The 15,079-nt window shown below is 41.4% G+C and overlaps 2 protein-coding genes across 2 annotated transcripts; both read right to left on the minus strand.

The window, feature by feature from the left end:
* Positions 1-99: 99 nt before the first annotated feature.
* Positions 100-1,077, minus strand: LOC145029839 (uncharacterized). Its single transcript, XM_078978294.1, has 2 exons — positions 852-1,077; positions 100-779 (listed from the first exon to the last, which is right to left on the minus strand). The coding sequence occupies exons 1-2, from the start codon at positions 1,075-1,077 to the stop codon at positions 100-102; spliced, it is 906 nt and encodes a 301-aa protein (XP_078834420.1).
* Positions 1,078-4,623: 3,546 nt separating this feature from the next.
* LOC145029840 (uncharacterized) lies at positions 4,624-5,601 on the minus strand. Its single transcript, XM_078978295.1, has 2 exons — positions 5,376-5,601; positions 4,624-5,303 (listed from the first exon to the last, which is right to left on the minus strand). The coding sequence occupies exons 1-2, from the start codon at positions 5,599-5,601 to the stop codon at positions 4,624-4,626; spliced, it is 906 nt and encodes a 301-aa protein (XP_078834421.1).
* Positions 5,602-15,079: the final 9,478 nt, after the last annotated feature.

The following is a 15,079-nucleotide window of genomic DNA, read 5'->3' on the forward strand; positions in this document are numbered from 1 at the left end:
CTCTATTTTGGAGATGAAAGAATTAAACATGCAAAATTCTACTGTGGAGAATAGACCAGTTTGCTTCGTCTTCAGTTGCGATCGAGTTAAAACCTTTTCTTATGCATCACCCACTATTTGAGATACAGGATGATATCTGGTCCATTTGGTGAGAGGAGGATAATTTGGATCATAAGAGGGATCCAATTCAACATTTACCACTTCTTCCAACTCTGATTGAATATCATCATCATAATACAAATTGGAATTCTCCCCCTCGACAGATGATGAGACATTTGGATGTGAACCAAAAATTCTTTCTTCGACTGGGATTTCGGGTAGTTCTGGACTTTCGGTTGCTACAGGACTTTCGGGTGGAACCGAGCTTTCGGTTCTGGCTAGGCTTTCGGGCTGTTCCAGACTTTCGGTTGCTACAGGACTTTCGGGTGCAACCGGGCTTTCGGTTCCGTCAAAGATTGGATTCTCCCCCTGGTTACGAGCATTATCGTCGATTGAAAATGATGGACCCTTCCCCTGGATATGTGAGTCCGGTTCTTCTTCTGACATTTGTTTGGCTACGTCTTCGATAATCTTCTTAAGATGATCCACCTTGTTGTCTGCTGCCATGGCTTCAGAGTGAATAGCCTTCTCAGGTTCATCAAATAAATCCATGAACTGGTCAAACAAATTGGCGATTGAGGCTGTGACCTGACCAGTTTGAGAGAAAATCTCTCCAATTGCCCCTTCGGTAGACTTCAACTTCTTGACGTAATTGTCATCGAACGTTACATAATAGGTTTCTTCAATTCATTTAGAACGCTTATTCAAAACCCTGTATGCCTTTGAAGTAAGAGAATATCCCAGAAAGATGCCTTCATCGGCTTTGACATCGAATTTGTTACAATGCTCTTTTGAGTTGAAAATGAAGCACCTCGAGCCGAACACATGAAAGAAATTGACATTCAGCTTCCTGTTGTGAAGAATCTCATAGGGGGTGAGAGAGAAACGCTTGTTGAGATAAGACCTGTTTTGAGTGAAACAAGCTGCAGCAATGGCGTCTGCCCAGAAATATAGAGGAAGGGAGGCAAAACTCAGCATGGTTCGGGCCGCCTCACACAAGGATTTGTTTCGCCTTTCGACAATTCCGTTCTGTTGAGGTGTATAGGGGGCTGAGAAATTGTGACTGGTGCCTTTTTCTGCTAAGAAATCTTCAAATTCTTTGTTCTTGAATTCCAGTCCATTGTCGCTCCTGATATTTCGAACGACTTTTCTCAATTGCACTTCGATTTGCTTGATAAAGATCTTCATCTTGGGAGTAGCCTCAGATTTGTGCTTTAGAAAGAACACCCAAGTAAACCGTGAGAAGTCATCGACAATAACAAGGATGTACTTGTTACCTCCAATGCTCTCGATTGATGATGGACCACATAAGTGAATGTGAAGCAACTCAAGTGGTTCAACAACTTTGGTGTTTATGGTTGTTGGGTGACTTTGGCGACTTTGTTTCCCCATTTCACAAGCAGCACATAAGTGTTCTCGATCGAACTTAAGCAGTGGAAGACCTCGAACATGATCATCCATGACTAGCTTGTTGATGTCTTTGAAGTTGAGGTGAGAGAGCCTTCGGTGCCACAACCAACTTTCGTCTAAATGGGCTTTAGACAATTGACATATGGCTGGATTCCCTTTGATTAGGTTAAGATTCAGAGGGAACATTTCACCTTTTCGTTCTGACTTGAGAATAACCTTGTTGGATTTCTTCTCTATTATCTCTGAACCTTCGTCATCGAACGATACTTTGAGACCTGTACCTCCCACCAGTTGAGACACACTGATGAAGTTATGCTGCAACCCTTCTACATAAGCCACCTTCCTGATTGTAAAATCTCCATTGGTTATCATCCTATAACCCTTTATCATTCCATAGGATTTGTTACCAAACTTGACGTTACCACCATTTTGAAGGGACCGAAACTCTCTTAGCTCTTCCTTCCTTCCTGTCATGTGACGTGAGCAGCCACTGTCTATGTACCATTCTTCGTCGAAGTGCTCGTCACTTATAACCTGCAAAAATTAAGCAGATTTAGGAACCCAAAGTTTCTTGGGTCCTCGTGAGCCTTTTATAGAAACATGAATAGTAAGAGAAGCATCAACAATATAAGTTCGTTTTATTAATGTTGTTTTATCTTTCCTCTTAATAGTAAACACTTTGATTTTATTGGAGTTAGATTCAACTGTTTTGGATTTTGGTTCAGGAGTTTTGACTTTAGCTTGCTTTCGGTCTTCATTTGCTGAGGAATTCTTACTTTTTCCTTTCAAATCCTTCGTCGATTGTGAGCTTGGTGTAGGACGAGAATTAGGCTTAGAAGAAGAATGAGACCGAGAAGAATTAGAGGAATAGAAATTAGAATGAGAATCTTTCCTGACTAGAGGTTCAAAATGACCCTTTCGGTTGTGATCATTTGAGGGACCGAACCTGGACCTTCGGTTGCTATTTGTTGATGAACTGAAGCTGGGTCTTCTGTTGTAAAAGCTTGAAGGACTGAACCCTGGTCTTTGTCTGTTGTTGTTTGGTGGACCGAAACCAGGCTTTCGGTTGTTGTTACTTTCAGGACCGAACCTATTCTTTCTGTGGCCCGAAAGTCTTCTTTTGGTTCTTTTGATCCAACGGACCGAAGCTCCTTTTATCCTTATTCTCTTCTCCTTTTGGCTTGGATTTTCTATCAAAGTGAGTATAGTGAGGATTTTGAGAGCGCCAAAATTGCTTTCGCTCTGAGAGATTTTTCTTGTATCTCAGATTCCTCTGCTGCTTTTAATTGTTCACCTGTTTCGGTTGTTTGTGAATATTTGCCTTCTGTTTCGGCTTCTGAACAACATGTTCACTTTCCATGGAAGAAGTTTCGCTTGTTGAAGAGACGTGTTCAACTTGAACCTCTTTTGTGCCACTGGTACTGGGCACGTCAAAGTTGGTAGGTTTATTTCACTTCTAACTTTTAGTTTTGAGAAGGTGTTTTTGGTATTGACTCCGATTCCATCATACCTAGGCCTTGTAGGATTTTATTGAAACTTGCTTCAGGAAGGGCTTTGGTGAAGATGTCAGCCAGTTGATCAGTGGTTCGAACAAAGTGAATTTCGACGTTTCCATCTTCCACATGATCCTTAATAAAGTGATACCTCAGTGCTATATGCTTGGTCTTGGAATGTTGCACTGGGTTATGACAGATCCTAATTGCACTTTCTGAGTCGCAATATAGTGGGATCTTTTTCATATTGAGTCCATAATCCTGGAGTTGGCTTTGGATCCAAATCACTTGTGATGTGCAGGAGGCGGCTGCAAAGTACTCTGCTTCGGCTGTAGATAGAGAAACACATGTTTGTTTCTTCGATTTCCAGCTAACCAACTTCCCGTCTAGGAATTGGCAGCCTCCTGTGGTGATTTTTCTGTCTAGACCACATCCTCCTAAGTCTGCGTCTGTGTAGGCTTGAACAAAAAAATCTGAGTTTGAGGGATACCAGAGACCGAGAGAGGTGGTTCACTTCAAATACCGGAATATATTCTTTACTGCCAGCATGTGTGGTTCACGAGGATTTGCTTAAAACCTGGCACAATAGCATACTGAAAACATTATATCGGGCCTGCTAGCTGTGAGGTACATAAGGGAACCGATCATTTGGCGATATAGCGTTATGTCGACTACCGGTTTTTCCAAAGATGGTGTGAGCTTGGTGCCGAATGCCATAGGGACTTTGACCTTTGAGTCTCCCGTCATGCCGAATTTAGCAAGGAGAGTCTTAGTGTATGCTTCCTGGTTGATATAGATGCCTTCGGGTCCCTGTCTAATATTTAAACCAAGGAAAAAGTTAATCGGACCCATTGTGCTCATTTCAAATTTAGTCTCCATCAACTTCCTGAAGTCAGCTGTTATGCTAGGATTCGTGGAGCCGAAGATGATATCGTCGACATAGATTTGAACGATCATAAGGTGGTTACCTTCCTTTTTACGAAAGAAGGTTGGGTCAACCGAACCTTGTTTGAATTTAGACATCTTTAAAAACTTAGTTAGTGTATCATACCATGCCCTAGGACGTTGTTTCAGACCATAAACTGCCTTATCCAAGATGTAGTAGTGATTTGGATGCTTTTTCATTTAAAAAACCAGGAGGTTGCTCCATGTACACGGTTTCTTCAAGTTCCCCATTCAGAATGGCACACTTCACATCCATCTGGTAAACCTCAAAGTTGTTGTGTGCAACATAGGCAAGAAATATTCAAACGGATTCCAACCTTACAACCGGAGCAAATGTCTCTTCGTAAGCTATTCCTTCTTCTTGGCAATATCCCTTCACCACTAACCGAGCCTTATTTCGGATCACATTTCCCTCCTTGTCCATCTTGTTTCTGAACTCCCATTTGAGACCGACAACCGAGGCATCTTTTGGTGTTGGAATAAGTCTCCAGACCTTATTTCTTTCGAACTCATTGAGTTCATCTTGCATTGCCTGAACCCAATCAGAATGATCGAGAGCAATATTAACTGTCTTCAGCTCTATTTTGGAGATGAAAGAATTAAACATGCAAAATTCTACTGTGGAGAATAGACCAGTTTGCTTCGTCTTCAGTTGCGATCGAGTTAAAACCTTTTCTTATGCATCACCCACTATTTGAGATACAGGATGATATCTGGTCCATTTGGTGAGAGGAGGATAATTTGGATCATAAGAGGGATCCAATTCAACATTTACCACTTCTTCCAACTCTGATTGAATATCATCATCATAATACAAATTGGAATTCTCCCCCTCGACAGATGATGAGACATTTGGATGTGAACCAAAAATTCTTTCTTCGACTGGGATTTCGGGTAGTTCTGGACTTTCGGTTGCTACAGGACTTTCGGGTGGAACCGAGCTTTCGGTTCTGGCTAGGCTTTCGGGCTGTTCCAGACTTTCGGTTGCTACAGGACTTTCGGGTGCAACCGGGCTTTCGGTTCCGTCAAAGATTGGATTCTCCCCCTGGTTACGAGCATTATCGTCGATTGAAAATGATGGACCCTTCCCCTGGATATGTGAGTCCGGTTCTTCTTCTGACATTTGTTTGGCTACGTCTTCGATAATCTTCTTAAGATGATCCACCTTGTTGTCTGCTGCCATGGCTTCAGAGTGAATAGCCTTCTCAGGTTCATCAAATAAATCCATGAACTGGTCAAACAAATTGGCGATTGAGGCTGTGACCTGACCAGTTTGAGAGAAAATCTCTCCAATTGCCCCTTCGGTAGACTTCAACTTCTTGACGTAATTGTCATCGAACGTTACATAATAGGTTTCTTCAATTCATTTAGAACGCTTATTCAAAACCCTGTATGCCTTTGAAGTAAGAGAATATCCCAGAAAGATGCCTTCATCGGCTTTGACATCGAATTTGTTACAATGCTCTTTTGAGTTGAAAATGAAGCACCTCGAGCCGAACACATGAAAGAAATTGACATTCAGCTTCCTGTTGTGAAGAATCTCATAGGGGGTGAGAGAGAAACGCTTGTTGAGATAAGACCTGTTTTGAGTGAAACAAGCTGCAGCAATGGCGTCTGCCCAGAAATATAGAGGAAGGGAGGCAAAACTCAGCATGGTTCGGGCCGCCTCACACAAGGATTTGTTTCGCCTTTCGACAATTCCGTTCTGTTGAGGTGTATAGGGGGCTGAGAAATTGTGACTGGTGCCTTTTTCTGCTAAGAAATCTTCAAATTCTTTGTTCTTGAATTCCAGTCCATTGTCGCTCCTGATATTTCGAACGACTTTTCTCAATTGCACTTCGATTTGCTTGATAAAGATCTTCATCTTGGGAGTAGCCTCAGATTTGTGCTTTAGAAAGAACACCCAAGTAAACCGTGAGAAGTCATCGACAATAACAAGGATGTACTTGTTACCTCCAATGCTCTCGATTGATGATGGACCACATAAGTGAATGTGAAGCAACTCAAGTGGTTCAACAACTTTGGTGTTTATGGTTGTTGGGTGACTTTGGCGACTTTGTTTCCCCATTTCACAAGCAGCACATAAGTGTTCTCGATCGAACTTAAGCAGTGGAAGACCTCGAACATGATCATCCATGACTAGCTTGTTGATGTCTTTGAAGTTGAGGTGAGAGAGCCTTCGGTGCCACAACCAACTTTCGTCTAAATGGGCTTTAGACAATTGACATATGGCTGGATTCCCTTTGATTAGGTTAAGATTCAGAGGGAACATTTCACCTTTTCGTTCTGACTTGAGAATAACCTTGTTGGATTTCTTCTCTATTATCTCTGAACCTTCGTCATCGAACGATACTTTGAGACCTGTACCTCCCACCAGTTGAGACACACTGATGAAGTTATGCTGCAACCCTTCTACATAAGCCACCTTCCTGATTGTAAAATCTCCATTGGTTATCATCCTATAACCCTTTATCATTCCATAGGATTTGTTACCAAACTTGACGTTACCACCATTTTGAAGGGACCGAAACTCTCTTAGCTCTTCCTTCCTTCCTGTCATGTGACGTGAGCAGCCACTGTCTATGTACCATTCTTCGTCGAAGTGCTCGTCACTTATAACCTGCAAAAATTAAGCAGATTTAGGAACCCAAAGTTTCTTGGGTCCTCGTGAGCCTTTTATAGAAACATGAATAGTAAGAGAAGCATCAACAATATAAGTTCGTTTTATTAATGTTGTTTTATCTTTCCTCTTAATAGTAAACACTTTGATTTTATTGGAGTTAGATTCAACTGTTTTGGATTTTGGTTCAGGAGTTTTGACTTTAGCTTGCTTTCGGTCTTCATTTGCTGAGGAATTCTTACTTTTTCCTTTCAAATCCTTCGTCGATTGTGAGCTTGGTGTAGGACGAGAATTAGGCTTAGAAGAAGAATGAGACCGAGAAGAATTAGAGGAATAGAAATTAGAATGAGAATCTTTCCTGACTAGAGGTTCAAAATGACCCTTTCGGTTGTGATCATTTGAGGGACCGAACCTGGACCTTCGGTTGCTATTTGTTGATGAACTGAAGCTGGGTCTTCTGTTGTAAAAGCTTGAAGGACTGAACCCTGGTCTTTGTCTGTTGTTGTTTGGTGGACCGAAACCAGGCTTTCGGTTGTTGTTACTTTCAGGACCGAACCTATTCTTTCTGTGGCCCGAAAGTCTTCTTTTGGTTCTTTTGATCCAACGGACCGAAGCTCCTTTTATCCTTATTCTCTTCTCCTTTTGGCTTGGATTTTCTATCAAAGTGAGTATAGTGAGGATTTTGAGAGCGCCAAAATTGCTTTCGCTCTGAGAGATTTTTCTTGTATCTCAGATTCCTCTGCTGCTTTTAATTGTTCACCTGTTTCGGTTGTTTGTGAATATTTGCCTTCTGTTTCGGCTTCTGAACAACATGTTCACTTTCCATGGAAGAAGTTTCGCTTGTTGAAGAGACGTGTTCAACTTGAACCTCTTTTGTGCCACTGGTACTGGGCACGTCAAAGTTGGTAGGTTTATTAAGTGGTTCTGCCACATATCTACCTTTGACCTTCCATGATGTTCGCTCTGACAAACCGACTGTTTCATCTGCGTTGTCTATCGGTGCAGTCTAGAAAAACTCATCACAACCATCTGCATTATCTTCATTCACCAATGCAGTGAGTTCGGTTGTCTGATGTTCGGTTACTCCTGTGACCTTATAAACCTGATTGGGAGTGGTTCTTACCTTTTGGTATATAACGGCCTTTTCTTTAAGGATTGGGGACTTATTTTTGGACAGACGAGAGAATTCCACAGAATTTTCAAAAATCAAGTTTTTGTGGTTTCCAGGTTCGCTCCTAATAAACTCTGAACAGTCAACCTCATCCTCTATAGAGATTTCACTCATGTCATCGTCCTCATTAAGTTCAGATGCATTTTCAACATCAATTTTATTTTCTGAACATAATTTGGTACTCAATGAGTCAAATTTTTGTATAGTTTCGGCTCTTAGTTTCAACCTATCATTTTCATCCAAAAGATTCTTAAGCATGTCCTTATGGTCTTTGGACTTTATAAACGATTCAATTTTGTCCAGACCAAACATATAAGTGGGATTTACCTCATCAGAAGATACAACACTTTCTCAGTTGTATGCTTCGACATCTATTTCATCCTCCTTTAGCTCAAGGAAGGGCAAAATCATGCGATGTATTTTCTGGCCTATTTCACAGTCTAAATGCAGTTGTGTAATGTTAGTATAAAGTCTTTTTGCAATAAAAAAAAACATTTCTTTGTTTTAACAACTTAATATTGTCTCTTTGCAAATACATATTTTCATCCCTAGACTTAACCAGCTCCAACTCCTTCTGCTCAATCCAGATTCTTCGCTCCTCACTCTTGGATGACACCCTGCTTATTTGGTCAGTAAGATTAGAATTCGTGACTCGTGTTTGAGTTAAACAACTATCTAGATTTGAAATTCTTGAATTCAAGTTATTTAATTCTTTTTCATATGATGTTTGTGGAATTTTAAATAAAACAAAAATGGATTGTACCTTCTTGATCAGTTCATCAAGTTCACTGATTTGCACACTGAGAGGCTTCGCTGTAAAGCACACGTCCTCTCGCTCCTTAGCCACTTCGTTTCCACCATCAGTGTTGTATCCCCTCATCTGGGACACATCTGTCACCATCAAGCATCTTCCACTAGCATCACCACTCTTCGCCACATAAGCCTTTCCATGAGTAGGCTTTCTCACTTCATCATCTTCTGAATCGGTTGACCACACCTCTACGCCACTGAACTCATCATCATCTACTGAACCCTGCATAATTAGAGCATTCATAGAGGGATTAGTAGCAGCTTTCTTCCTTTTAATCTCCTCGAGTCTTCTCAGGAGACTTGCTTCTTCATCCTTCTCCTCATCTTTCTCCGCCATTTTCTTCAACACACAATCTTTTGCGTAGTGGTTTTTCCCTCCACAGTAAAAACAGCTAACACGAGAATCAGCTTCACCCTTCGCTTCTTTCTTTGGTTCTTCAACCTTCGGCTCCTCTTTCGCTTTTTCGGAGCTGTAGCTTCCCTGCCAATTACGGTTCTTGTTGGTAGGGAACTTCTTCTTGATGAACCTCCTTGGATTTGACACCATCATTGCATAATCTTCAGATATCAGATCATAGTCTCCCAGATTCAGATCTTCTTCTTCTTCTGCTGCACTCTTACCTTTAGACAGAAGGGCCAAAGACCCCATGTTTGAAACCACACTCTTCTCTTGCAGCACAATCTTTTCCTGGGATTTTAGAATCCCCACAAGTTTTGCCAAAGAATATGATTTGAACTGCTCATGTGCTTTAACCGTCGAGACAACTGCCCTCCATTCGGGTCTTAGGCCATTTAAGAAAGTGACCTTCTGTTCGATGAGCTTTCTTTCTATGTCATGTTTGATCATCTTACTGAGAAGATGATTGAACCGATCGAACGTTTGTGTAACAACCTCCTCTGGCTTCTGCTTGAACTCTCCAAATTCTGAGAGAAGTAGGGTCTGAATCGAATGCTCCAGATCTTCATCTGTGGAGTACAACTCTCTCATCCGATCCCAGATTTCCTTTGCTGTACCACATGAACTTACTAACCGAAATGTGTCGGATTGAAGTGCGAATCGAATTAGTCTCAATGCCTTAATGTTGCATTGAAACTTCTCCTTTTCGTCCTGAGCGACGTCCTTTACATCTTTCAATAGATCATTGTACTCCTTCTGAGTTTTAATGATTCTTGAAGTGCTTGAATGAGCGAAGGGGCCAACTGTGATTGCTTCCCATATCAGATACTCGTTATCTTCCGATCCAATAACGTAATCTTCCAAATGGTGCGTCCATACTTCATAGTCTTGAGTGTAGAGGATTGGGATCTTGGTTTTTGATCCGATGATGTTAGAGATGTTGATGGGGGTTAGATTGAGAATCGTCCATGCTTGATCGTTTAACCTGTTATAAGATCAGACTTTGTAATACATAATATTAGGGCAAGATTAATAATTAATGACATACGTCAATTATGGAGTGACGGCTCAATAAATATTAATGAATGCGGAATGAACCCTAATCACTTCTCTGACAGAAGAGATGTGTATGAATTACACAACCTCCTGCTCTGATACCAATCGATGAGTTGAAAAACTCTTTGATCGTTTAGATCTTACACAGGTTAATCAGAATAATGCAAACAAAATAACAAACGAGAGAATGAATCAATAATGAGCTGAATGATTCAATAGATTCATGTGTCAGCAAAGCTCGATGAAGAACTTCCGCTGTAGAGGCTTTTAGGGTTACAATCGATAAAACAATAATGATCGTTATGAATGATCGACTAAAACACTACATAGAAAGATGCATGCAAGCATCTATAAATACTAAACCCTAATTATTAAATCACGGATGGACAGGCCCAATCCGGATACAAAATTGGACAAGAATCAAGCCCAAGATGCAGCACATAATGGTCCCAACAAACACCTTTTTGGTGGTGCTTTTGGCTGAAAACCAATTTCTTCGATTCAAGCAAGTCTCGGTAACATTCCTCAACCGAATTCAAGTGTTCTTATGACACTTTATTTATCGAAGTCGCTAATTTAGATATATATATATATATATATGTATATATATATATATATATATATATATGTGTGTGTGTGTGTGTGTGTGTATGTATGTATTTATTTGACAATAGGGTTTCGTTAAGTGTCGCGTGCAACAACTCGAGGATCTTCATTTCAGTCAACGATTTCACGCAACAACTGTGAGTTCATACCCCTACATTTTTCCACATTTTTAATGTTTTCAAGGGGGAATACAAGCTCAACATAAACATTTTCTTGAATATACATAAAACTTATGTAAATCTCATACTTTAAAACCCTTTTGTAGTATGTTGAACATATGGGACGTTTTCACAAAAATTGCATAGTTTTTCCGGACACGCTATTCGCTACGTTATACATACAAACTATAATCGGTATATTTTGGGATTTCTCTGAAACTTATCAAGCATAGAAACTTTCACTACTAAACATATGCACTGGAACAGAAACCGTTTACAGTTTACATCACTGCCTTATCATGACTTTCATAACTGTAAATATCACTATATACGGTATACATACGGATTTTCATTACGGCAGAACGCTACTACGCTACATGTAAACTAGATTGTACGATACTCTGAGGCGCTACTTCACTACTGTACCCTTAGGTGTACAGGGATAAATCTTACCACTGTATAACCAGAGTCTCCTGGAGGGAGAGCGTGAGATTTGTGAATAGATCTATTCGAGACTGACAATCCCACATCTGGACTGCTAGCTATAGTTAGGCGGGCACGCCTGAGATGTACAAATGTCATTTCACTCAACGCCCGAAGAACGTTGGAAAGGTCACTAGTCATATCAAGCATGGTTATACGACTCACATTATGTATAAATCACCTTTAGTTTACCAACCCGACTTTCTTCAGCAGTTTTATTTATACCAAATAGAACTAAACACACTATGCATACTGGCTGAGCCAGGGTTTTTCAAAACCGAATCATTTATGCTACGGTTTTACTTAATAAATACTTATACTTTATGATTAGCTTTAGCTAGTCACATGAGGTAGTATTTTCACCTATCACTACGGTTTTTCAGAAACGAACATTCATGGTTTTATACGAAATCGATAACGCTACGTTTTTCACTAAAGAAAATATCGGATTTTCTTGAGACCACTCAAACATTTCGGCACGTTCATCAACAAGTTTTCATTACAAATTACTTCTTATGAACTCATCAACTTTATGCTGATATTTTTCAAACTGCTTGTATTCTCAGGAAATCAATAGACAGGTACTTGCTGGATTTTCGAGGAACTGAAGCATTAACAGTTTTTAAGTTTTTACTATGCAAAACTATTGGATGTAATTCAAACTAAGTTTCAAAACAGATGTAAACATTTTTACTTAAGTATTCACTGTAATGGTTGTGTTGCTATGATTGTTGTTATTCATTGGTTGTGATGCTATACATGACGTCCTCCGCCCCGGAACATTTCTGCCATCGGTTTCGGGGTGTGACAGATTGGTATCAAAGCCCATGTTTATAGCGAACTAGTATACCGAAGCTTACGTGGTATACAACTATAAACACTAAGGGGCCTAAGTGCTCTACGCTAAAAGTATACTTTCAAAATATAAATATTTTTATAAGAAGTATACGAGCATGCATACGTAACAGGATTCGTGTCACTAGTAGAACTGAACAAAAGTATTTGGATGCTGGAACGTTGCGGTTAAACCTCGACAGTTATGTAATCACGTCTAGGGTGAATATAGCCTGATCAACTATATTCAGCCGAGACATGACCAACATGTGTTTGGGGGTGACTGTGGTGCTACAGCAGGCCTAAAACTTACTAAAATCATCTCACATAAAATACTATAGGAGTATTTTCGCTAGAGCCAAGCTCAGTATGCAGATTCACTCTAAGCATTGCTACCTCTCCTTCCTTAAGCGATAACTTACTTGTGTTAATAACCTTTCTATGATTATCGCTCGGTAGAATACTTTCATTATCAGGATGAGATATGTTTGTTCTTTTATATATATCTCGAGGACTTACCATCCTCTTCTTCCTGATTGTTTTCTAGAACAAGATGCCTCCCCGACCAAGACCCATAAGAAGGAACAACGACACTCCGCCACCACCACCACCTTCTCAGTTCGACCCTGTCATGTTCCAGGCACCAGTTCCCGCCGCCGTGACCGCAACAATGGAACAAGTGAACGCTGGTGGAGCTGGAGGTGGAACCGACCCCCAGAGACAAGATGGAAGTTAGGGACATCAGAAAGAGTGTTCCTACAAAGACTTCATGGCTGCAAAACCCAAGTCCTTCGATGGAAAAGGAGGTGTCATCGCCCTGACTCGATGGTTCGAGAAAATCGAATCCATCTTTGAATTTTGCGTCTATTCTGAAGCCAACAAGGTGAAGTTCGCCGCCTGCACTTTCACCGACAGAGCCTTGACCTGGTGGAATGGTCGAGACAAAACCCTAACCTTGCTAGTGGCTAATGCCATGGGTTGGGAAAGACTGAAAGAGCTCATGCTCGCGCAGTACTGCCCAAGGGGAGAAGTGCAGAAGTTGGAGCACGAACTCTAGAACTTGAAGATGAAGGGTTACGACATCTCCGCCTACACTGCTAGATTCTGTGACCTGGCGCTTCTCTGTCCGGGAATGGTCACCCTGGAAAGCAAGAAATCGAGAGGTACATCTGGGGACTGAGGCAACCCACCAAAGGAAATGTCTTGGCTACTAGGCCGACCACATTTCAAAGCGCCGAGGATCTGACATAGACTCTGATCGATCATGGAATTGATCTGGATGAAGTGACAACTGTCCTTGAACCCCAAAAGGATAGCGATGGGAAGAAGAAGAAGTCTGGCAACAAGCGAAAGGGTCAGTCTTCGCAGGAGCCCTCCAAGAAACAACAAATAGTAGCAGTTCATGCTGCTACTGCTCCTACTGCTGCTACCACTGCTGTTCCAACCACCCAACCCCCTACCAGTGGTTATGTTGGGAAATTACCTCTATGCAACAAGTGTAACTTCCATCATCACGGGCTCTGCCATGAATTGATCTGCAACAACTATGGGAAGAAGGGACACACAGTTCGATACTGCAAAACACCAACTCAACCAACCAACCAGGCTCCGGGAGCAGGCGCTGGTCAAACTTGATATGGATGTGGAGAGGTTGGGCACTTCAGGATAAACTACCCCAAGGCAACAACTAGTGGCAATACAGGAAGAGTTCTGGTGATGGGTCAGGAAGAAGCAGTTGCTGATCCTACCGTTGTTACGGGTATGTACCTCCTTGACAACTCTTATGCATGAATACTCTTCGATTCTGGCGCGGAGAGGAGTTTTGTTAGTCATTCATTCAAACATCTAATCAAATGTAAATCCCAACCTCTAACCGAAACATTTACAGTCGAGATGGCTAACGTAAAGAAGGAGAGAACTAACGACATATTCATAGGCCGCACTCTTACTCTAGACAATTATTCTTTTCCTATCGATCTTATGCCTGTGTCCATCAAGAGTTTCGACGTCATTATCGGCATGGACTGGTTGAGCTCCAATCATGCTGATATTCTTTGCTTCGAGAAGGCTTTCCATCTCAATCTTCCTTCTAGCGAAACCCTTATGATTTATGGTGATAAGCTCAGTTCGAACCTCCGTATCATTTCGTGCATCAAAGCTCAGAAGTATCTGCGGAAGGAGTGTCATGCATTCCTAGCTCATGTTGTCAATGAAACGCGAAAAGTTAGAGACCTCGAGAGCATCCCCGAAGTCTGTAACTTTCCTGATGTCTTCCTTGAAGATCTCCCAGGATTCCCTCCCGAACGTCAAGTTGAGTTTCGTATCGACTTGATCCCTGGAACTACTCCTCTAGCTAAATCTCCCTACCGTTTAGCGCCAGCACAAATGCAAGAATTATCCTGTCATCTCAATGAGTTGATCAACAAAGGATTCATAAGGCCGAGTTCCTCACCCTGGGGAGCTGCGACCTTATTTGTGAAAAAGAAGGATGGATCCTTCCGGATGTGCATTGACTACCGAGAGCTGAATAAGTTAACCATCAAGAACCGATATCCTTTACCCATAATCGACGATCTCTTCGACCAACTTCAGGGAGCCAGTTATTTCTCAAAGATCGATCTAAGATCAGGGTACCATCAGTTGCGAGTTCATGAGAATGATGTGCCCAAAACAGCATTCCGAACTCGCTATGGACACTACGAGTTTGTAGTAATACCCTTTGGTCTGACCAACGCACCGAAAACATTCATGGACCTGATGAATCGGGTATGCCGCCCTTTCTTAGACAAGTTACTGATTGTGTTCATCGACGACATACTTGTCTATTCGTTGAGTGAGGACGACCATAAACAACACTTAAGACAGGTGTTGGAAACTTTAAGGGCAGAAAAGTTATTCGCGAAATTTTCGAAGTGCGAGTTCTGGATCAGGAAGGTGAATTTCCTTGGACACGTGATTAGCAAGGAAGGCATACACGTTGACCCATCCAAGATCAAA

The sequence above is a fragment of the Lactuca saligna genome, chromosome 2 (assembly GCF_052625555.1).
Source record: "Lactuca saligna cultivar CGN05327 chromosome 2, ASM5262555v1, whole genome shotgun sequence".
Classification (NCBI taxonomy): Eukaryota; Viridiplantae; Streptophyta; class Magnoliopsida; order Asterales; family Asteraceae; genus Lactuca; species Lactuca saligna.